The sequence below is a fragment of the Myotis myotis genome, unplaced genomic scaffold, assembly GCF_014108235.1.
Source record: "Myotis myotis isolate mMyoMyo1 unplaced genomic scaffold, mMyoMyo1.p scaffold_m19_p_5, whole genome shotgun sequence".
NCBI lineage: Eukaryota > Metazoa > Chordata > Mammalia > Chiroptera > Vespertilionidae > Myotis > Myotis myotis.
The window spans coordinates 29,129,020-29,152,666 of NW_023416357.1; the positions used below are offsets into that span (position 1 = coordinate 29,129,020).

At 50.3% G+C, this 23,647-nt stretch overlaps 1 protein-coding gene and 1 long non-coding RNA gene across 4 annotated transcripts; one reads left to right on the plus strand and one right to left on the minus strand.

The window, feature by feature from the left end:
- Positions 1–1,260: 1,260 nt before the first annotated feature.
- LOC118656154 lies at positions 1,261–5,653 on the minus strand. Its single transcript, XR_004967513.1, has 2 exons — positions 4,761–5,653; positions 1,261–1,796 (listed from the first exon to the last, which is right to left on the minus strand). It is a non-coding gene; the product is annotated as an uncharacterized LOC118656154 (long non-coding RNA).
- A 48-nt stretch (positions 5,654–5,701) lies between these two features.
- On the plus strand, positions 5,702–23,023 carry CLPTM1L (CLPTM1 like). 3 transcript variants are annotated; one of them, XM_036309030.1, is made up of 17 exons: positions 5,702–6,104; positions 6,585–6,685; positions 7,508–7,697; positions 9,884–10,032; positions 11,902–11,980; positions 13,337–13,454; positions 13,771–13,865; positions 14,563–14,647; positions 16,131–16,234; positions 17,232–17,297; positions 18,302–18,352; positions 19,176–19,258; positions 19,957–19,991; positions 20,603–20,658; positions 20,741–20,785; positions 21,456–21,571; positions 22,362–23,023. In XM_036309030.1, coding segments are annotated over exons 1-17 (1,536 nt in total). In that variant the 5' UTR covers positions 5,702–5,942; the 3' UTR covers positions 22,363–23,023. The 3 variants fall into 3 exon arrangements, with proteins under 3 accessions (XP_036164923.1, XP_036164920.1, XP_036164922.1); XM_036309027.1 differs by having other exon boundaries at positions 5,704–6,104; positions 22,393–23,023; XM_036309029.1 differs by having other exon boundaries at positions 5,943–6,104; positions 9,887–10,032; positions 22,393–23,023.
- The last annotated feature ends 624 nt before the right edge of the window (positions 23,024–23,647 follow it).

The window sequence follows — 23,647 nt, forward strand, 5'->3', positions numbered from 1 at the left end:
AGTTTTAAAGCTGAAGGCTGGAAACAACCCATATGTCTGTCAAGATGGAGATAGCTGAATAAACTGTGGTACAGCCACAAAACGGAGAAATGTGCAGCTGTAAAAACATGTAGGAAATGTCTCTATTTACTGCATAGCATTTTCTCCAGGATATAAAAAATAATAAAAAAAACACTCAATTAAACGTCTGGAGATAAAAAAAAATAACACCTGAAATGAAAAAACACACAGAATGAGTTTAATAGTTTGAAAACTGCAGGAAAATATTGGCGAACTTAAATACACAGCTTTAGGAAAATGGAAAAATAAACCAGCCTCAAGCTGTATAACATACATATAGCTGGAACCCCAAAAAAGGGGGCAGAAAAAATATATTTGAAGAAATCTCAGCTGCAGTATTTTCAAATTTGATGAAACTCTCTCATTGAATAAGTTCAATAAGCCTCAAGCAGGACAAACAAGGGAAACCACACCATAGCATGTCATCAATAAATTGCTGAAAACCCACCACTTTTGTGAGACTAAACAGTCATCTTTTCTGTCCAAGAACAGTTTAGACAGCTGCCATTTGGACTGCGTGACTTGGCAGCCACCATGTTGGCCGCAGGACTTGCAGCTCCCTGGGGGTCGCCATCTTGAAACGGCAAAGGCCAATCCCTCCCTTTGAATTAGCCAATCAAGAAAGACTGTGTGCCTGAGCTCCAATCAAGAGTGAGGGCAGGTCAGGTGCGTCAGGATTAAAAAGCCGAGCAGATCACCTGCTCAGTGTGCATGTGCTCCCAGGCCATGTGCGTGCACACCCTTCTGCACAGGAGTAAAGGTATTTACCTTGCTGCCTGGCTCCCGAGCATGTTTTGTGTTCTACCAGGATCCCTGAATCTGGGGGCTCACCCTACTTCTTACACTTTTTCAAAATATTCTAAAAGCAGTCAGAGAAAACTAACACACTATAGAAAGAGAAACAAAGACAGGGATCACTGCTAACTTTTCAGCAGAAACAATGCAAGCCATAAGACAATAAATAAAACATGTGCTTCAACGTGCTGGGAAAAAAAGGCTGATCAAACTAGAATCCTGTAATTAGTGAAAATACCTTTCAAAAATGACAGCAAATTAAAAACATTTCCATATAACCAATGGTTGACAGAATTCACCACCATTAGATCTGCATAACAGGAAATGCTGAAGTAATTGAGGCTAAAGGAATAAAAACTACCTGGAAGCCAGGATACATACAAAAGAGGCAAGAGCAGGTAAATATAACGTCAACTGGTGATTGTTGGTGCCAATTCAACGCCAACAGAAATCCCCAATTTGGAAAAAGGAAACTTTATTCAGTACAAAACAGCTCAATTGTGCTACAGCACAGCTGTGGAACAGCTCTGGCGCCAGCCAGGCCCTTCTCCAGATACGCAACTCTGCTCCTCTGTGGTCTGCTTCGTCCTGCGTTAGTCAGCTTCACTCTGCTCTGGCAAGACACCTTCAGAGTTTCATCTCAGCCAGGGAAAGGGCTTCCATCTCTCTGAGCCAGAGGGGAACTGGTTTAAGTGGTCTCTGATTGGCCCATAGTCATGCAAATGAGGATTCCAAATCCCCACAGCCTGATTGGTCAGAACAGAGCCACTCTGATTTGCTGGAGCTGCACAGCTTCAATTGGATGGAGGAAACCTCAGTCTGATCATTGAATTAGGATTCCAGGAATTCCTTCATGAGGGCTGGCTCAGATGGCAGAAACACAGTGCAGGCAGGCAGTTCGGTGCAGGCTTCTCTGTGAAGTGAGTTTCTGTGAGAGGCCCCTGTGTGGAAATGGCTGCTAGGCTGTTTTTTTTTTTTAATTTGAGTGCAGTTAGTCACTAGTAGCCCTTCTTGATAGGTGTGTCCGCCCCCACCCCCAAGGGTTTACATTCTAAAACACATGTTTGTTCATTTCTAACGTATTTAAAAGATAACTGACTGTTCAAAGCAAAAAATAGCAATATGTCATGGGGCTGATGGCATAACAGAAGTGAAACTTATAGCAATAAAAAAGGAACAGGACAGTAGAAATGAAACTTGACTGTTTCAGGTTGTTGCAACCTATGTGACATAATATGATTTGAAGGTAGATTGTCCTAAGGTAAAGCTACATATTGACAACTGGAAAATTAATTCTTTATAGGTCCCACTCGGAGGCCTATAACAAAAGATACATTTAAATCATTTTATCTTATATAATAAAAGCCTAATATGCTAAGTGTCTGATCGTTTGACCAGTCGCTAAGACAAGCACTAACCACCAGGGGGCAGATGCTCTGACCGGTAGGTTAGCTTGCTCCTGGGGTCCAGCTGATCGGGACTGAGCAAGACGGGCTGGACATGCCCCTGGACAAATCTGTGCACCGGGCCTGTTTCAACCCAATCCCCGCAGGCCAGGCTGAGGGACCCCACCGATGCATGAATCCGTGCACCGGGCCTCTAGTTTAATAATAATTAATAATAATCTAATCTAATAAAAGACAAACATGCAAATTGACCGTGCCTTTGCTACGCCTTAAGCCATGCCCACCAGCCAATCAGAGCGACTATATGCAAATTAACCCAACCAAGATGGCGGCCGGCAGCCACGGAGCTGGAGCGAGCAGGAGGCTTGGTTGCTCCAGTGATGGAGGAAGCCAAGCTTCCCGCCCGTCCTGGCTGGCTCTGAGCTCCACTGAAGGCAACAAAATTTCAATTATAGAAGGTAAATAAATCTCAGAATAAAAGAAAGAAAAAGAAAAAAAAGGAGAGGCTGGGAGCTTCCATCACCAGGGGGCTTGGCCAGCCTAAAAATGGCCCTCACCCAAACTGGCCAGGCAACCCAGTGGGGACCCCCCCACCCTAAAGGGGATGTGGCCAGCATGAAAACAGCCATCAGCCCCTCACCCAGGCTGGCCAAACCTCCATGGGGTGAGGGTCCCCACTGGGGGGAAAGGTCTTGACCAGCCTGCAAACAGACATCAGCCCCTCACCCAGGCTGGCCAGGCACCCCAGCGGGACCCCCACCCTGATCCGGGACATCCTTCAGGGCAAACCAGCCGGCCCCCACCCATGCACCAGGCCTCTATCCTATATAATAAAAGGGTAATATGCAAACTGACCCTAACAGCAGAACTGGTCACTATGATACACACTGACCACCAGGGGGCAGACGCTCAATGCAGGAGCTGCCCTCTGGTGGTCAGGGCACTCCCACAGGGGGAGCACTGCTCAGCCACAAGCCAGGCTGATGGCTGCCAGTACAGCAGTGGTGGTGGGAGCCTCTCCCGCCTCCTCAGCAGCGCTAAGGATGTCCAACTGCAGCTTAGGCCTGCTCCCTGCTGGCAAGTGGACATCCCCTGAGGGCTGCCGGGCTGCCAGAGGGATGTCTGACTGACAGCTTAGGCCCAATCCCCCAGGGAGCGGGCCTAAACCAGCAGGTGGTCATCCCCCAAGGGGTCCCAGACTGAGAGAGGGCACAGGCTGGGCTGAGGGACCAACCCCCCTGCCCCCCCCCGAGTGCACAAATTTTTGTGCACCAGGCCTCTAGTAATATAATAATAATAGAGAGCAAAAATAGAAAAACATACCAATAATTACATTAAATTTAAATTATGTAACACCAGATTAAATGGCACAGATTGTCAACCAGAATTTTTAAAAAGTAAGAACTAACTTTAAACTGCCTATAAGAAACACATTTCAAATGCAAAGACACAGAAGTTAAAAGTAAAAGATCATGAAAGGATATGTTAGGGAAACACATCTAAAGAAAGCTGAAGTAGTTTTGTTACTGAAAGTAGACTTGAAAATAGTATCGCCAGGGATAAAGGACAGTTCGGAATCCCAAAATGGCCAATTTATCAAGAGGACATAATCCTAAACGAGTATGCTCCTTTTGAGCCTCTGAGAGGGGCCGTAACCATCTTATTCCAGTTAATTTTGTATGTTCTTCAACAGTGCCTGCCCCATGGAGTTTATATGGAAAAAACAACAAAAACTGTTGCCAAACTCAAGGGGTTCACCTTGTGGGTTGTTCTATTCAAAGAGACTTGGTTGTCTCCAGGTAGTTTTATTTACTTGCAGCAAGTAAAAGAGAAGGGATTCACATCTAAAGCTCTGTCTCCCGGAGGGAGGCCTAGCCATTGCTTGTATCAGCTATTTTTCAACCTTTTCCATCTCACGGAGCACAAAAACTAATTAGTAAAGTTCTGTGGCACACCAAAAAATATGTTTTTTTTGCCGATCTGACAAAAACATAGGTGTAATTTTGATTCATTCACACCGACTGCTATTATTGTGTTGGCTGTTGTCACCTTGTCATTTGACAGTCTAAGGAAAAAGAAGTCAGTGCTCCTGACTAAAAAGACAGGTACTGCATGATTTTAAAATTCTTGCAGCAACCGGTGGAAAATCACTGGCTTATATATACTATTTGTTCAATTACAGGTAGTAGGCTACACATACCTTGTTGGGTCCCTATCAAGCTTATCCTGCTTACAGCAGGTCTGCAAAATACTGTGCTACATTTAGTAACGTGCACAGGAAAAGGGGCCACATACTAAACCTGACTAAAGCTGGGGGCAGGGTGGGGCCCGGTCTGCATGGAGGGGCAGAAAGTCACCACACAGGATGGACTGAACTTACTAATTTCCTAAGTGAAAACAAGTCACAGCAGGGAGTCGCATCCGGGGCTGGCAGCTTCCATAACACAGGTCCTTCTTTACCTTAAGTGAGCCTGTCTTTTTGCAACTGAGATCACATACCTTTGGAAGGTCAGTCATCTTTTTCCAGACCCGGGAGGGCACAACTCCCACCAGAGCAAGAGACCACAGAACCCGTCACTGTTACCTTGTTGCCCACATTCTAACGTAAAACAAGTATTTGTCTCTCTGTTTTGCTTTTTATCCAATCTTCGAGATTTCCCCAGCTTTCCTTTCTCCCGCCTCTTCCATCTACCACCCCTGGATTTCATGTAGCCACTACAGCCTTTTATGTCTTCTCCTTTGATCCTAATGTATAAAGAAATAAGCTGTAAAACTGCCATTCTCCAGAGCATTTTCTCAATCCGTTGGGCTTTTGATTCCTGGCAACTGTCACCAATTTGGCTCAAATAAACTCATAAGAACTCTACAGGTTTAGACGTTTCTTACTTCCACATTTAGAACCGCCCAAACCTTGCGACCCTTGTCCTAGCTAACAAAACCAACACGAAATCAAGTATTTCATTTTTGTTAATCTATTTACTATTTATTTCTCTTTAACTTTTATTTTCACGTTTCCAGATTTAGGTCTGAAACAATACAGAATCACTGTATCGCCTCCATCCAGCTTCCTCAAAAGTTAACATTTCACCCATTTGTGGATCTGGCCAAGCCTGGGGGTGGCGTGGTTCCAGGGCGAGGGTCCGCTGGCGATCTCGGGGGGTGGTAGGCTCTGAGATGCGCCCTCCCACCTGTGGGCGCCCCGGGTCCGCCGGCTCTGGGTCCCGGACCTGCGCCCGACCGGAGAAAGCCTGAGAGCCCCGTACCCCGGAGCGCCTAGGAAGGACGGCGCGGGTAAATGACGTCGCCGCCTCGCTTCGGACGCAAGCTAGTGCGTGCATACGCGCGTGCGCGCCCGCGCGAGGGGAACTAGACTACGCTTCCCAGGTGGCCCTGCGGCGGGCCCACTTCCGTCCGGTGGCAGAGGACCCGGAAGCTTCCGGCGCGCCGGCGAATCCCGCGGTGACAGGTAGACGGCGGCGGCAAGAGTATGCAGGGTGGCCGGTGGTCCGCGGCGCCCGGCGCGTTAGTTCCCCGACGGCGGCGGCGGCGCGCGGCGGCTCTCGAGTGAGCGGCGACGGCCAGAGCATCCAGCGGGCGCCGGGAGGGAGGCTCGCGGGGCCCGCGGCAGCGAGACGGACCGGGACGGGTGGGCGCCGCGCTCCGCCCGGAGGCGGCGGCACCATGTGGAGCGGCCGCAGCTCCTTCACCAGCCTGGTGGTGGGCGTGTTTGTGGTGTACGTGGTGCACACCTGCTGGGTTATGTACGGCATCGTCTACACCCGCCCGTGCTCCGGCAACGGTAACTGCATTCAGCCCTACCTGGCTCAGAGGCCCAAGCTGCAGGTGAGTTCCCGGGTTGGGGCGAGGGGTCTCCGCGACGAACGGGGGGCCGAGAGCTAGTCTCACCTGAGCTGGGCAGAGTCCGGTGGGGTGGGGGGCGCTTCTCATCAGAGCCAGGCCGGAGCTGGGCTGAGGGCTCTCCTGGCCTGATCCCTGACCTCCCTCCCCTAGTAGCCCCGAGACTCTGCCTGCATAGTGACCGCAGGCGGGCCCCGGACGCTGCCCTTGTCACCCCATCACAAGGTACCCAGAGTCAGTGTACCCCTGCTCTGCTGATCCAGTCAGCTACACACTTTAGCAAGTTGTTCTTTTGCAGCAGACACATCAGATACAACCATTCGGTCACAGGTCAGAGTTTTGTCCCTTTGGGAGTTAAAAATGAAACCTCTCACCTTTCAGATTGCTCTCCTTTGCGTAGCTCTTTGATGTGTGTTTTTTGTGGCCAGGACCGTGCCAAGCTAATTTTCTTGACATCGTTTCCAGCTGAGTGTGTACACCACCACCCGGTCCAACCTTGGTGCTGAGAACAACGTGGATCTTGTCTTGAACGTGGAAGACTTTGATGTGGAGTCCAAGTTTGAAAGGTGTGGTTATATGACAAAGTGCCAGCGATAAGGCTAACATAATAAAATGTTTAGATTGTTTAAAAGTTAGCGTTCTGTATGTAACAAGGTTACCCCAGAAAAGCCGTATTACCTACCGTCTTGTGAGAACGTTTTAATGGAAGACCTATGTGTGATGGGTAGACGGCCAAACTTTTGTTTTACTTGTCATTTAGGAAGCAGCTGACACCAGCATCACATGGCTGTGGGACATGCAGCAGCTAGGGGGAGTTTGGGATGGAGTGGATGTTGCACTGGGAATGACATGCGGTTTCCCACAGCAAACCACTTGTCTCTTTGTAACCAAAGGCGTTTCATATATAACTATGGCTCTGGGGTCTTAAGATTTCAACAGGCATAACTTTAAAAAATGATGTGTTTGTCAAGAGTCTACCTTTTCCCTCTACATCGTCGGGGAGGTATCAGATAGAGTGATGGGAACATGTGCTGGAATGAACGTCCTCTAGCCAGCCAGCCCCCTCATAGAGCTGCAGAGGCAGTGCCGCGGGCAGGGGCCTTGCACACCTGGAGATTGGCCACTGCCTCTGACTGACTTGTCTTGAGTGCCAGGAAATGGAGGCAGGAAACACAGGCTTTCCTGCTCTCAGGTATAGCTGCTTAAGCTTTTAGAAAACGTTCCATTAACTTCCGTACCTAGGACTCTCAGTCATAGGCAGGTGGGTTTCATTTTTAGTACTCTAAACTAAAATTAGCTGTTATAAAGATATTTGAGTAATCTTTGCTGTGTGTGTATATACAGAGTGTAAATGTACACATTTGAAATTGTAATTTGTCTTGTTTTAGGACAGTTAATGTTTCTGTACCAAAGAAAACAAGGAATAATGGGACGCTGTACGCCTATATCTTCCTCCATCATGCTGGCATTCTGCCTTGGCACGATGGGAAGCAGGTGCACCTGGTTAGTCCTCTCACCACCTACATGGTCCCCAAACCAGAAGAGGTCAATCTGCTCACTGGAGAATCTGCTGCACAGGTGGGCATCTTCGTCAGATTATCAGCCAAAGGAGCCTGCACTCTGCCTCTTAGAATTCACACCTGCATGTCCCTGTACATGCAGTTTCGATCTAGGGCTGGGTTATTGGCGAACATGTCTGTGCTTCAGCAGAATAATTTCCCACATTTACAGATAAATTTTTTGTCAAATTAGTGACGTGCTCTTAAGTAATCAACTGACATTTTTTATGTATATTTTTTCACAGGGAGCCCCTTCTATGGAGCTCAGCTGTAGTCATTACTTAAGAGTTGGGAAACTTACTGCACTTAATATATTTATTCTAAGAATATAATTTAAAGTTATTCAAAAGGCAGGTGTACAAATTATATTTTATACATCCGTAGAAAACTATATGTACCAAGAAACACTGGGAGTTACGTAAGTGACCATTGACAAAGCCTAGGAATTCTGGTGTTTGGGTCTGTGTTAAATGGAAGGTCAGATCATTTACAAACAAGAAAGATGGCAGCTTTTCAGGAAGTTTCTGTGATGCTGCTCCCTGCACAGGGACAGGGCTGTCAATGGTTCAGGTAGGTTTTGAAAAACCTGACAGCCTGCTCTGGCCTCTCCCAGTTTGCACTCCTGCTGTGTGTCCTTGAGAAGACCCCTCGCCTCCTTTTCCACAGAAAAAGTATGGCCCTGCCTCATGGGGCCTTCCTGGGGAATCGAGGCAGTAGGTGTAAAGGGAATGGAGAGGTCTTTGGAACGTATAAATGCCAAATGTTAGCTATTACTATTATTTGGGAGGTAAATTATTACATCAAAATATATCTTTTTTTAAAAAAAAATATTTTTACTAGAGGCCCAGTGCACGAAATTTGTGCATGGGGTGGAGGGTGGGGTGTCCCTCAGCCCAGCCTGTGTCCTCTCGTAATCCAGGAACCCTCAGGTAGGGTCCCTAGCCTGGCCAGCGATCAGGGCCTATCGTGGCTTTCCTCCCGCTCCCCCCCCCCCCCCCCCATGCTGGCAGCTGGCCCCGCCCCCACCACTGCCACTGCTTGCCATCTGTGTGGCACTGCCTCCCTCCCTGCACCCATCCCCCCACAAGTCGCCTCCCTCTGCGGTACGATCACTGGCCGGCCCTGCACACCCGCCACAGCGTCGCTGGCCAGTGGCCTGGGCCTCCCTCTATGGGACATTCAATCACGGGGCCCCCTGATCGATGCCCCCACAGAGTGAGGCCCCGCCCACCTGGCCAGGGCTCCACGATCGATCACTGTGCAGAGGGTGGCCTGGGCCTCCCTCTGCAGGGCAGTCATGGGGCAATGGCAGCTACCCTTTACCAATCGCATTGCATCCGCCTTGGCTGGCCTTGCGCCAGTGCATCTCATAGCGTGGTCGTCCGGAAGGTCGTCTAGACGGTCGTTCTGCTGTTTGGTCATTCTGTCAATTTGCATATTAAGCTTTTATTATTATAGATTGATTTCAGAGAGGAAGGGAGAGGGAGAGAGAGATAGAAACATCAATGATGAGAGAGAATCATTCATCGCTGCCTCCTGCACGCCCCCCACTGGTGATTGAGCCCACAACCTGGGCATGTGCCCTTGACTAGAATCGAACCAAGGATCTTTCAGTCCGCAGGCCGACGCTCTATCCACTGAGCCAAACCAGCTAGGGCAAAAATATATCTTTTAAGTAGGAGATAAATGACACTGTTTCCTAGAATATGTCAGTTAGATCTCAAATAAAGATTTTCCTGCCAATCAGTTTCTTGGTGGATGCCTAGACATTGACACAGCTCCTTCCCGACAACCTGATGTCCCTGATTGAGCAGCAGTCTCCTTTTCAGTCTGTCTCATTGCACATGCGGGACAGTTAACTCTAGCTTGCCTGCACCTCCTGTCATTGTCTCGGGGACTCGCCCTCCCCAGTATCCCTAAGAAGTGGGCCTTGCTTAGGTGGAGGACCCAGGGCAGGCGTCAGTGAGATGCAGGGCCACATGGGACTTCTGTGCAGAGAAGGAAGTGAGGGGTGTAAGAACTTGGGCAACTGGCATTTGTGGCGCCCCACACTCTGCCAGGCTCTGCTTCCCAGTTGTGTGGTCTTGGCATGTGGGCTATTCCCAGGTGAAGGTGCTGACCACCCTGTTACCTCAACCTGTTTCAGGCCCGGTTTCCCAGCCAGCATTGGCCTCTTTTCATGCTGAGTCGCTCCTTTTCATTTAGCAGAATATCGAAGCTGAGAAGAAGCCGATGAGTGCCCTGGATGAGCCTGTTTCTCACTGGAGACCAAGATTGACACTGAATGTGATGGTGGATGACTTTGTCTTTGACGGGTCCTCCTTGCCAGCCGATGTGCATCGATACATGAAGATGTAAGTGCACTAGTCTAACCGGAGATTGAGGCTTACTTGACTGGCTTTGAGCATCAGTTTGCCCTGAGTTGACAGCAGAGGAAGCGACCGCAATGGTGTAGGGCTGGAGGAAGCCCCTCAGGATGGTGGCCCACCAAAATCCAAAAATGGATTGGTCATACCTGCATTTTTTAATAAGAGAGGAAAGGAGAGGGATAGAAACATCAATGATAGAATTATTGATCGGCTGCCTCCTGCATGCCCCCCACTGGGGATCAAGCCCCCAACTTGGGCATGTGACCTGACTGGGAATCGAACCACTAACCCACACCGGCTGGACACACCTGCATCTTTGAGTTGTCCCTGGGATGGGAGGCCCAGGAGGGCCTAAGGTGCTGCCTGGGCACCCTCAAACTTTGTCCCTTTTCTCTGGGCAGTCTTGCTGACCGAGATTGCCATCAGAACGTTGGAATGAATGAAACTGGGAGTCATCCTGCCCTTTGTTTTTGTTTTTTTAATCCTCACCCGAGGCTATTTTTTCTGTTGATCTATAGAAAGAGAGTGGAAGGGAGGTGGTGTGGGGGAGAGGAACAGAGAGAGGGAAACACCAATGTGAGAGACACACATCAACTGGTTGCCTCCAGCACATACCCCACCGGGGCCAGGGTTCAAACCTGCAACCAAGGTATGTGCCCTTGACTGGCATCAAGTTTGAAACCCTTCAGTCCTAGGGCTGAGATGCTCTAACCACGGAGAAAACTGACCAGAGCCTGCACTTTGTTCTTGGCAAAGGCCTCCCTTGGAGAGAAAATGGGAGCACTGATGAGACCATGTCATGTGAGTTTTGTCCTGTCTGCATTCTGACTACCTTTGTTAGGGACGCCATGGTCAGTTTAATGTGACTCATTTACATCTATTTAAAATTAATTTTTGGCCCTGGTGGGTAGCTCAGTTGGTTAGAGCATCATCTAGATATGCCAAGGTTGCTGGTTCGATCCCTGGTCAGGGCACATAGAAGAATCAACCAATGAGTGCATAAATAAGTAGAACAACAAATCAATGTTTCTCTCTCCCTCTCTCCCCCTCTCTCTTCCCCCCTCTTCTCTTCCCTTCCTCTCCCTTTTTCTCTCTCTAAAAAAAATCAATAAATTTTTAAAAAATAATAATAAAATAAAATAAACCTTTAGATCTTGTCACTGTCATTTGCCATTATCAGTTAAGCATAACTATTAGCATTGATTGACCGTTTAGACTAGTGTGGGTCTCCAGGCTTTGGGGAGCCTGCTGTTAGGTTAAGACCTATTATCAAGTCATCATGTAGCATCAATGAGTGGCTACTGTAATAAGTGTTCTTATTCATTTGTCAGTAGTTCCTGTGGTATTGTCATGAGGGGTTTTCCTTTTGTAAATTTAAACCTTATTTTTGAATACATGATACAGTCACAGTTCAAAATGTGAAAGGTGTGGAAGGTATTTATTAAAAAGCCCCCCCACTCCTATCCTCTGGCCCCCCACCCCTCCCAGGCATGAAAACCAGATAGATTTTTATTTTTGTTCTTACTGCCTCACTGGACCATTCATGTCAGTGCACAGAGGGGCCTCTTGCACGTTTTCATGCCCTGGATGATGTTCCACAGTGTGGTCGGGTCCCTGTTTATTTACCCATAAATAAACTGGTCATACTGGTCTTCTTGGTGCCCAGTGTGTCAGCAGTGAGCGTAGCTTGTGAGACCCCTGCTTCCGTTGGGAAGGTGTGCGTGGGACTCTTGTAACCAGAAGCAACTGAAGGTGCTGGGAGGGATTTTTCAGGTAAATGCAGCGTCTGGGGCTGCATTCAGGTCATCTAAGGTGACAGAAAACTTCACAGTGACTGAAAACTGTTTCCCCCAGGATCCAGCTTGGGAAGACCGTGCACTACCTCCCCATCCTGTTTATCGATCAGCTCAGCAATCGGGTGAAGGACCTCATGGTGAGCACGCTCCCCTCTGCACTTCGTGGCCTGAAGTGTGGCTGCCTCCTCAGTGCTGCCCTGATGGCTCGTGTGTGCTTTCACTTGGCATGCGTGTGCTCTGTGTTTGCTCCTGGCCAGCGGCAGCGTCCTTCCGAGCCATCCTCTCCTCAAGCCCCTGTGCCCTCACTAGTGTAGGGCTTCAAAAGGACGGCAGGGAGCACTTGGGAAGCAGTGAGGAGAGACAAGTCTGTGGCTGGGCCACTGAAGGATCTGGGCAGCATCCACAGATCACCTGCGTTATCTTGGTCACTGCATGGTTTGGTAAAAGGCCTGCTGTTCAAAGGGCTGTTGTTCACAGAAACAGACCTGTGTATAGGCAGCTAGCTTTTTCCCAGGCTGCCTTCTGCCTCTAATGCTTTGTCTCACTTGGAGCCGCTTCTCTGAAGGAATACCATATTTGGAGAACAACCAAGGCCACTGGTGTGTGGGGTGCTGCCTGCTATGGGCCTTTACAGTGGTGCCCCCATGGGACAGGCCTGGCCTGCTGCCCACCTAGCCTGAGGCTGGTCACTGCATGGGGTGGCCTGGTGCTGGACCTGGTCCGGTTGCCTGGCTCACTGTGAAGGGTCACGGTGAGCATGGACTGTGACACTGATGTGTATGCTCAGGACCCTCCTGGGATCTGACCGCTGTGACCACGTATGCTGCTAGACAGTGGGACTGGGCTTTCCTTCCTGTGGCAGCCTCCACCCTCAGTTCTGTGCCTCCTCATGAGCCCAGCCTGAATGCTGCCTCTTCCTGGAGCTTTCTGCCAGCCCAGATGGAGTGACTGCCTGTGCCGGGCACTCGGCCTGTGGGTATGGGCAGAGCAGTTGTGTCCCCAGCCCTTCCAGGGGAGGAGCCTGTGTGGGGTTCAGTGACACGTGTCCTTAGTCCCTGGCATGTGGTGGTGCCGCTCATGCCGGGAAGGAAGAGCAGAGGGATGAGGTCCAGAGAGCAGTGCAGTTTCCTCAGGAAGAGCTCAGGGCAGTGTGTAGAGGAGGAGTCCCGCCCAGTTCTGAGAGGAGAGCACGTGGGTGCTGGAGCCCCACAGGAGGGAAGTGGGGAGGGAAGAAAAGGGAAGGTCAGCCTCGATGTGACCAACGTGCCCAGGATGTAGGAGTGTCTAAAGCCCACCAGCCACATGGCCTGGGTCTGAAGCCTCAGCCTCCACTGTGCCCGGACTGGTGGGTGCAGAACTTGGGGACCAGGTGCAGTGTCCGTGCGCAGGGTGCAGCCCAGGGTGCGCTGTGGTCCGACCAAGGCAGAAGGGTGGGGTCTGGCAGCTGGGAGCGCCCTGGTGGGCAGGTTCCGACTGTGTCGTCACCCCCTTAGGTCATCAACCGCTCCACCACCGAGCTGCCCCTCACCGTGTCGTACGACAAGATCTCACTGGGGAGGCTCCGCTTCTGGATCCACATGCAGGATGCCGTGTACTCCCTGCAGCAGTTTGGTGAGGCCGTGGGGGCCAGCCCAGACCCTGGGCGGCAGTGTCCTGTAGTTGCAAGTCCAGATAGTGTACACAAACTCGGTAGCCTTCACACCTTGTGGTGCAGGTTCTTTCATGTAATTTTAATCAGAGGGTCACTAGTGTCCTGTCTTTGAAAAATTCTTGCTGATTACCTGAAAGTTTGCTTTATTCAGAACATAGTATTTGAAGTGCTATAGTTTTGCTCAGGTGAACTCTTACTACCAACAACAGTCAAAAACCTTTGTAACACTAAGTAAGGCTGACATTGCCCATTTTGCATTATGTTTTCTTTTTTCAGGGTTTTCAGAGAAAGATGCTGATGAAGTGAAAGGAATTTTTGTTGATACCAACTTGTATTTCTTAGCTTTGACCTTCTTTGTCGCAGCATTTCATGTGAGTGGGTCACTGAGTCCTTGTTGGTGATGACCGTGGTGGGCGTGGCGGCTCCAAGGGTGCCAGCCATCCTCAGCTGCGGGGTGGGAGGGGGGCGGGGGTGCGGGGGGCGGGCGGCGGTGTCTCATCTGGCAGCCCCTTGGTTCCCAACGGACCTGAGACTCCACAGGCCAGAGTGCTAGGCCTTTACCGCGGAAATGAATTAATGACTATATGAACCTTACTGTGGCGATCACAACATTAAACACCAGTCCTCTGTGGAATCCCTGTTTGAACATGGGGTCTCCAGGCTGGTGGAGGAAAGCCATCAATGGATGCTGGACTCAGGTCCAGGTGGGAAGGTGAGGCAGCACAGGTCTGGGGAGCTGAGCCATAGCTGGTTCTGAGTTCCTGGGACTCAGCTGCCAGTCCAGCTAAAACTTTCCAAAACTGCTGAAAAATAGCAATTTTTATCAAAAGGTCATGTCTCAGAATGAGCCTGTGTGCTTCTGAGGCAGACACACTGTGCTGTTGCCATGAGAGGGGAGGAGAACATCTGGGCGCCTGTGGTCTCCCTGCCAGTGCAGGCGGAGATGCTGGTTGTGGTGACTCCACATATCATAGCGCGGTACATGAGACATGGGGTTCACCTGCGTCCAGTGCCTACCTGCCAACCCACGGGAGATAGATGCACACTGGTGTCCTCTCTCCTTTTCAGCTTCTGTTTGATTTCCTGGCATTTAAAAATGACATTAGTTTCTGGAAGAAAAAGAAGAGCATGATTGGGATGTCCACCAAAGCAGGTAGATGCCCTCGGGACTTTTGACCCATTCCGAAAGTGTATTGTGCTGTTATAAAAATGGGTTAAAATGTTCGTTTTGGAACCTAAAGTTATAATTGTCTATGATGCATGCTGGTTGCAGGCCCCATCCCCTGCTCCTGTTCAGAGGGTCCTCTTAGATCATATATGGTAATAAATGGGGGGGGAGCTGTCTCCACGATCTTGGTGAGTGTCGTGCAAGCCTGTGTCCACAGAGCACAGAGGACCATGGAGGCCACACAGCCAGGGTCCATCTTGGTGACATTCCTAGTGCCGTCTGTGTCAGCCAGGCGAGTGTCTCCCATGGGAATGACACTCCCCAGTGGCTGGTCTATGATGCTGGGGTGCTCCCCTGCCCCTGTCATCCGTGTCTCAGATTCTTCTTTCCTGTCCTCGGTATCCTCAGAGAGGATGCCCCTCCCCTGCTGAGTCCTCCTGCCTGCTCCCAACTTTTTCAGGTGAGAGGAGAGGGAGGGTCCCTGAGTCTGCGCCCATGGAAGGCAGCGGGCATCTTACCCCCCACCCCCCTGCCAGTGCTCCTGGTGAACGCCCTGCAGAGCTGGCTCTGCCGCTGCTGCCAAGAGAAGTATTTAAGGCAGTCAGACACTTTCAGTCAGCTACAGTGTTTTCTAAAGTACAACTTATTTTATTTATTGAGTTTAGAGAGAGTGGAAGGGAGAGGGAGAGAGAGAAACATCGATTTGCCTCCTGCATGCCCCTTACTGGGGACTGAGCCCACAGCCCAGTTATGGGCCCTACTGGGCATCAGACTAGTGACCTCTCAGTGCAGGGAATGACACTCAACCAACTGAGCCACACCGGTCTGGGCTAAAGCGTGACTTTAAAAGAAAAAGGGTACACACAGCTTTAAAAGACAGATGTCTTTATCACAGAATTGGTGTAAAAACAAGAAAGTGTAATTTGATTACAGGAAAGCAAATTGTCATGATTCCAGTCAAGAATCCATTATTCTCAGTGTATTTGCTGTGTGTTTATGTGTTTGCAAGTGTAACTTAATCATGTTTATGTAGTTGAGGTTGCCTTCTGCTGGGTTCTGGAGCCTTTTCTAATCATTTTCCTTCGTGCGTGTGGCCTATTGTTCACTGTTAATGGACAACGGGGGAGAAATATTTGTAGGTCCACACGTGTGTGCACATATGTGTGTGTTCGGAGCCGGGGCAGGGATGTGCATGTGTGAGCTGTACACATACAAGTGTGTTTTTTAGTCAAGTGGAGGTGTGCGTGTGGGTTCTATATATACATTTGTATCTATGTACAGGTGTATATGGGGCTGTATTAATACAGGTATATGTTAGTGGGATGGGTATGTGGGAGCAGGGCTGTGCATGTGCTGGTGTGTGTGAGCCGGGTGGGGGGGTTGGGTGCTTGTGGTCTGTACGTGTGTAGGTGTGTGTGTGAGTGGGGTGGTGGCCCCCCTCAGCAACCCCCCCACCCTCTGTCCCCAGTGCTCTGGCGCTGCTTCAGCACTGTGGTCATCTTCCTGTTCCTGCTGGATGAGCAGACAAGCCTGCTGGTCCTAGTCCCCGCGGGTGTCGGAGCCGCCATCGAGGTGAGCTGTCATCTGAATTGCCATGGTCCTTGGGCACAGGTGCTCAGTGCAGTCAGAACCTGCGTAATTGCCCGAGTGACATGGGGCCACCTCCATGGGCAGGCCGGGACGCAACTGCTGCAAGTGTTTACCAAATTGAGAATTCAGAAGATCCTTTAGGTGGCCCTGCAGTTTTTATTATTAAAAGGCCCCAGCTCATCACATCTATTGCAGAATGTATTCTGGCATGTTTAAAGTTCCATGTGGTTCGTGCTGTGCTGGATGCCACTGAACGCAGAAGTATGCGGTGTGGGCTCCAAAAGCTTAATGCCCTGTGGCGGCCCTGCTGTGTGGGGCTCAGGAAAGGGAGCCCTGTGGGGCAGGCAGGCTTGGGACCAGTCCTCAAGGACGAAGGTGGAGTTGGGACACAGGAATAATGGAGGGAGGTGGCAGCCTGCACATCCTGCTCTGCGAGTTGCAGCCCTCCTCGCACATGGTGTCAAGTCAAGAACTGTGCTCTCCGTGCCTGTGGAAGAAGGCCGCCAGCCAGGGACCCTCGGAGCCACAGCCGCAGTATAGAAACTGCTCTCTAAGGCCGTGACGCCTCTCCTATCAGCGAGGCAGCAAGTGGGGCGTGGGTTCCAGAGAGACCAAAAACACAAGGCTTGAGCGGAGGCTGGGGCCTTCCAGTGCCAGAAGAGGGTGCCAGGGTGAATTTAAAGACGCAGGCAGGGTGTGGTGAGCCAACCAAGTGCACACAGCTGGGAAGGAGACAGCCCAGAGGAGGGCAGCAGGCTGAGGGCTGGTTTGTTAGTGCTGATAGGTGGTGATGGCATCCACATGGGGACAAGCTGCTGGGTGGCATGTGGGCTTGGGGTGAGGACCCAGGGCCTGTGCCTGTGAGCTAACCCAGTTGGGCTTGAGCAGGCAGGTGCCTGGTCCACGAGGGTTCGAGTGGCGAGTTCTGGCATCTCCTTGCTCTTAGAATCATAAATGTTGGCTTCTTGTTTTTCCTCAGCTGTGGAAAGTGAAAAAGGCTCTGAAAATGACTGTTGTTTGGAGAGGCCTCAGGCCCAAGTTTCAGGTGAGTGTTTTTGCTGTGTTCTCTAGGGGTTTTGTCTTCCTCCCTCTTGTCGACGCATCTGCTTCCCTCTAGACCTCCCATTCTGCATGTGCACCAGCTTGTCTGCTGGTGCATTTCATAGCTGCACCCAGTGAGGTGCAGGACCCTGTGAGCATGCGACTGTCCTGCATTGACGGGACTGCCCTCCCGGCACATGGAGCACCTCTCTCGGCAGAGCCATCATTGGCTCCTTGATCACAACTAATTCCCATGGGACGCCCCAATCACAGACTGAGCAGTGCCTGCACTAGAGGCAAGCTTCCTCTACACCAGACGGGACGCTGGTCTGACAGCTCCCGTGGTCCTGTGGGCAGTTCAGGCCAGCTCCCGAAATAGCCAGCCACAGCCCAGGACTTGTCCCAGCTATGGGCGGCGAGAGCTTCCCTCCCAGATCAGGGCTGGGAGTTGAGCAGCGTTTGAGGTTTACAGGTGTGAAGCTCACTGTGCTCTCTGACTCACTTCAGTTGAGGGATTTTTGACCCTCCCATGTCCAGGTCCAAACAGACCAAGGACAGGAAACTCAGCAGATAGTGCAGTTTACTGTTTTCTAAGTTAGACCAGTAAACCCTCCTTTCCTGGTCTCCTGACTGATCTAAGCGCACTGTCAGTGTATCTGCGCAGAGCAAGTGTTTTCACTGAAAACACCGCCAGGGGAAGAATGGAGCAGCCTGGTGGGTGGGACACATGTGGACAAGGCTGCTCGCCACATGGACACACGGTGTGGTGCAGGGTCCAGGCCAGAGTGGAGCAGAAGTGCTGCCCGCTCATCCTCCCCGTGGAGGGAGGTGTGTGGTCGTGCCAACCTCAGCCTTGATGGAGGGGTCATACCTCACACAGTGTGGCCAGGCCAGGCATCTCTATCGATCAGCACACAGCCCTATCACCCCTTCAGTCCTAGCAAAGTCATGCTCAGACACCTGCCTTAAGTCACTTAGTTAACATGATTGTATTGGATTTTACAACAGTTTGGTGCCTACAGTGAGTCTGAGAGGAAAACCGAGGAGTATGACACTCAGGTGAGCAGCTGGTGGGCTGGGGGATGGAGGGAGGGGGCGTGCATTTCCAGCAGACAAGTCACTGAGCACCTGACTGTGACGTCCAGCACAGGAAGACCATCTCCTTGGAGGGTGGTCACGGTCCCAAGTGGTTTTCTGGTTTGGAAAAGGGGCCAGCAGGTGTCTTCTCCCTGTTTCTGGTCCCTGCAGGTGTCCTCATGCCTGTCTCCCAGGACATTTTTCATAAGCAGATTTGTACCCTGGGGGTTGCTGGGATTGCTGTGAGCTCGCTCTGTCACTTAGACCTGGGCGACCCCACAGGGAGGCCCGTGTGCTGAGCTACTGTGAGGGAGCCGCAGTTTGCAGTATGACCATACAGCGTGTCCTATACAGGAATGGGTATATTTATTGGCTAATAAGCATCAGCCTGCATTCCAACTTTTATTGAGGTTATGATAAAATCCTAATCAGAATAAACTCAAGGACACAGCCGCGTTGACTTAGATAGCAGTCTTGACAAAATCCTAGGAAAGTTTCTTCAGATTTTTATCCACCACATTTTTATCCATTCACATTTGTCATAAGCTAGTTTGTTTTGAGCGTGCCAATGTTATGGACATCACCGCCTACATCAGTAAGCTGTGGGTGCTGAGTTCTGTTGGTTTGATAAACGCACACTGATGTGTCCTCCATTACAACATCACACAGGTCAGACAGCTGCCCACACGTGTCCATTTCTTGTCTTGTTTGTTTATTTTCCATCCTTGTGAGTTAGTTGCATGAAATGCACTTTAACAGAGGTTTGAGGATTGGGCTCTAACGGGAAGTACTCTGCTCCCTGCAGGCCATGAAGTACCTGTCCTATCTGCTCTACCCTCTGTGCATCGGGGGCGCCGTCTACTCACTGCTGAACATAAAGTATAAGAGGTACAGGCACCACTAGGACTTCCCCTGCCACACTATCACCAGTTTATTCTGGCAGCCATGCAGACCATGCCCCTCAGCCTCTATCCGTGTCTGCCTGCCATTGTGGGGACTACGGACTAGCCAGTTCTATGACTCTATCTCATCTGCATTGTGGAAAGCAGGAGGTCGGGGGTTGGGAACGCTCATGGGAGTAGCCTCGGACTTGGAGACACAGCTGAAATGGGGGTGTCCCCATTCCCCTTTTTTCAGATCATCAGGCACATAGGCCGGTACCCACAGCACTGGTGTCTAGGGTGAAGTTGGATGCGTTTGATAAGGGAAATCCTGGTAGCAGTGTGTGGCTGCTGTGTTCGGGGTGGCAGGGGCTTGGGAGAGGCCTGGGGTTTTTCCATCTGCCTGGCAGTTCTGAAGGACAATGTCAGTATAGAGCAAGCATGTCAAACTTGCAGTCCACCAGCCATGAGTTTGACATGCTCGGTGTAGAGTCTCCCACCCCTGCAGCATCAGGGATCTGACCAGGGTCCAGAGCCTCCAATGTGCAGAGTATCTCCAGGAACTGTAACCACACCTTGGCACGGGTTCCTGGGAAAGCTTGGTGTTTACAGAGAGTTCCCACAAAAGAATTGGTTGTCAGTTTAAACAGACACTGATGAGAGGGAAGTCGAGCCTTTCACAGTGACAGCTCTCTTCCTTTTCAGTTGGTACTCCTGGTTAATCAACAGCTTCGTCAATGGTGAGTCATGTGGTTTTCTGTTCTGGTAACGGCATGATGAGCAGGTACCTTTTCATTGCTCCTGTAACATGAGGTTACCCTGTCAGGCCCTGTGCACTCGGCTGGGCCTCAGGATGCCCATTTGCCTACGAGAGGCCCATGCAGGCTTCCTGGGACTAGAGCCCTTAGAGGTCTCTTTTCCTCTGCATGAAAACCTAAAGAGTAAACACGCTGTTCTTACATCCGATTCCTTAGGGCAGCTACAGCCGTAACCCTATAGCATGGAGCTCTGTGTGGGGCCTGCCAGCCCAGGGCTGGCCCTGACCACAGCACTGGTCTCCGCAGGCAGTTAAGGGCACAGAGCAGATGGGATGGGCTCCCGGTATGCCATGTTTACTGGGTGTGGATCTCAAACCTGGCCATAGCCCCTGGAGGGGACCATGTGGGGTGGGTACCCTGGCCTCACAGCCCCCACACTACTTGGCCCCTGTGGGGGAGAGTTACGGTGATTGAAGAAAAGGATGTTGCTCTCTGAAGTCACTCTGCCAGCCAGAAAGCTGTGGATGTAAAGCTCTGGGGCTGTCAGGATGGCATAGTCCATGCATGCTCTCAGCCATGTCTTATCTCCCCAGGGGTGTACGCCTTTGGCTTCCTCTTCATGCTGCCCCAGCTCTTTGTGAACTACAAGGTAAGACACAGCCCCAGCTGGACAGTCGCCCATGTACTCTGTGCACCCTGTCCCTGACCTGCACGTGTCTCCTTGTCCCCAGATGAAGTCGGTGGCGCACCTGCCCTGGAAGGCCTTCACATACAAGGTCAGTGCTCTGCCTGCAGGAGGCGCTGTATGTAATGGGCCACATTCCTGGCACAGTTGGGGCATCTTCTTTAAACATGAGAACCACAGCAATGACTTTAAAAGAAGACAGCAGCTCTGACTCTCATAGCAATAGAAGACATTTGCTTAAATTAAGTGCCATGTTACTTGACAACATGGATCAAAATGAGCACCCAGGCCCTGGCTGGGTAGCTCGGTTGGTTAGAGCACCGTCCCAATATGCCAGGGTTGCGGATTTGATCCCTATTCAGAGCACATACATGAATCAACTAATGAATGCATAAAATAAGTGGAGCAATAGAATCAATGTCTCCCTTTCCCCCCCCCCTCACAAAATCAATCAATAAATTAAAATTTTCATTAAAAAAAATATTGGACACCCCTGACCCAGTGGCTACTGTCCAAAGGGTAGCCCATCATCCCATAGGTCGGGCTGCCCTGAATGCTGTCTGGGTATGTTGTGGCTAATCCAGAGCCTCCACCTGCTCATTTTGTTTTTATTGTCACTATAAGGGTCTCTGTTGCCCATGGTATGTCTGCTATGATTTGCTGACTCGTGTTGAGTATGAGCAGGGTTCAGGTAGTTGGGCATCTCCAGGCGAGCCCCCACAGCCCATTCCTCACCCTCTCCCCTCTCCCGCCCGGCACAGGCCTTCAACACCTTCATTGATGATGTCTTCGCCTTCATCATCACCATGCCCACCTCCCATCGCCTGGCCTGTTTCAGGGACGACGTGGTGTTCCTCATCTACCTGTACCAGCGATGGTGAGTGCAGTGTCTCTGAGGCGCGCTGCCAGGTGGACTCTCACCATTCCTGCTGATGTGCACCTGACCATCCTGTGGGGAAAGATACAGTTTGCAATGGTCTTTGTGTGTTGCCCAAGCTTGCATTCTGGTTGCCAGTGGTAGACGGTGGAAAAAATTATTCTGTCTCTTGGTATAGAAGTGCTTGTTCTGTCTGATGGGATCGGCCACTGTGGGCTCGTATCTCCATAGTTGAATTTGGTGTGACATAAAGGAGGTCGCTGCCCCAGCCTCTAGGAGCTGGGACCAGACCCTGGGGGCAGGCCTTTGCTGGACACGGTGTTCCAGCCCCAGCTCCCACTTGGGCATAGCTGTCCTTTTCCTCTGATCAGCCTAGTCTGAGCTCTAGTCTGACCATTTAAAAATATCAATAGGCCCTAGCTGGTTTGGCTCAGTGGATAGAGCGTCGGCCTGCGGACTGAAGGGTCTCGGGTTTGATTCCGGTCAAGGGCACATGCCCTGGTTGCAGACTCGATCCCCAGTGGGGGGCGTGCAGGAGGCAGCCGATCAATGATTCTCATCATTGATGTTTCTATCTCTCACCTTTTCCTTCCTCTCTGAAATCAATAAAAATATATTTAAAAGAAAAAAAAGAAATTAAATAAAAAAATCAATAGGAGGGCACAAGGTGAACCCCCAAATTCCTCAAATGCAGTAAACTCCTGACGATTTTATTTTATTTTTTTTTGTCATTTGTAAGACATTTGATTTTTTATTATTGGGCTTAAGGACATGCACTTCCTCCCTTCAGAAGCAGTAGCACATCCATCGTATCGTTGCAGGCTCTACCCTGTAGATAGGAGCAGAGTGAACGAATTTGGGGAATCCTACGAGGAGAGGCCCCAGCAGAAACCCCACACACAGTGAGCCCTGGCCTGGGCCGCCCTCGAGCCACTATGCAGCACATCTTGGATGGTCAGCTGAGTATTTTTGGAAGCTTCTGGTGAATTCCTGGACGTTACACCTTCTACATTGCCAAAACCTCTGAGCATTTCTCATACGTCTCCTGAGTCCCGTCACGAGGTGTTTGAGAGGAGCTGGCTTCACTTACAGTGTCCCCAGCATGAAGACATCTGTCTCAGTCACTGAGATATTGGGCGCTCGTGGTCATCCTTGGCTGTTGGTAGCTCTCAGCAGAGGAGCGTCCAGTGTTGGCAGTGGCTATGCCATCACCATCACCGGTGTCCCCCGACCTGGCGGACTCCGGAGACAGGGAGGTGCAGGTTTCCACCTCCAGTTGTCTGTAAGTGCTCCTTACGTGAAATTCAAATGCCTCTAAATCCATGCTGTACAGACTCTGGGATCAAATGGCTTTTTTCCTTTTTGTTTAAAACTTGACTATTTTAAAGCTTAATGTATGTATGTTTCTATATTAAAATAAATTTCTCTGGCTGTAACAGTTTCTTGACCTGCTACAGATACTTTCAGATACTTTTGTTTACCCCATTCCGAAAGATGAATGTATGATGTGGGTTCATTTGTGTTTGCTGAAAGGACAAATGTAAAGACCTACCTAACCTTAGAGTCGTGAATGTTCTTAAATATTTATATTTATATTTATATTTGGTATTGAAGACTAAAGGACTAAATTACTATTATATGGTCATGATTGGTCAGACTGATGGTGTTTTTGTTAAATAAATGCCCTAGGTTAATGAGAGAAATAGCACAGGTGAGGCAGAGAGCAGCCACAGATTTGGGGGTAATGTGGTTATTTTTGTGTTCAGTGAAATTGCATTATCGAGGATCTGTTTTCAAAGTGTATGTGTCCAGGTGTGTGAGCACAGCAGATAGTTGTCCATGTTTGCAGCAAGGACATCAATATCTCAGCCCCAATGGCACTTAGGTCAAGCTTGGACTTCAGTCTTCTTGCCACTAAGGGTCCTCTGGATGCTCTGGCCTCTGCAGACAGGCCCAGGACGGCCCCTTCTGGGGAGAAGGTGGAGCGGAGCCAGGGCCCAGCTTGAAGGGAAGCCTGTGTTCTTCCCACACGTTCCACTCTCTGTCAAGCTTGTCAGGAATTAGCAGGTTTTAGTT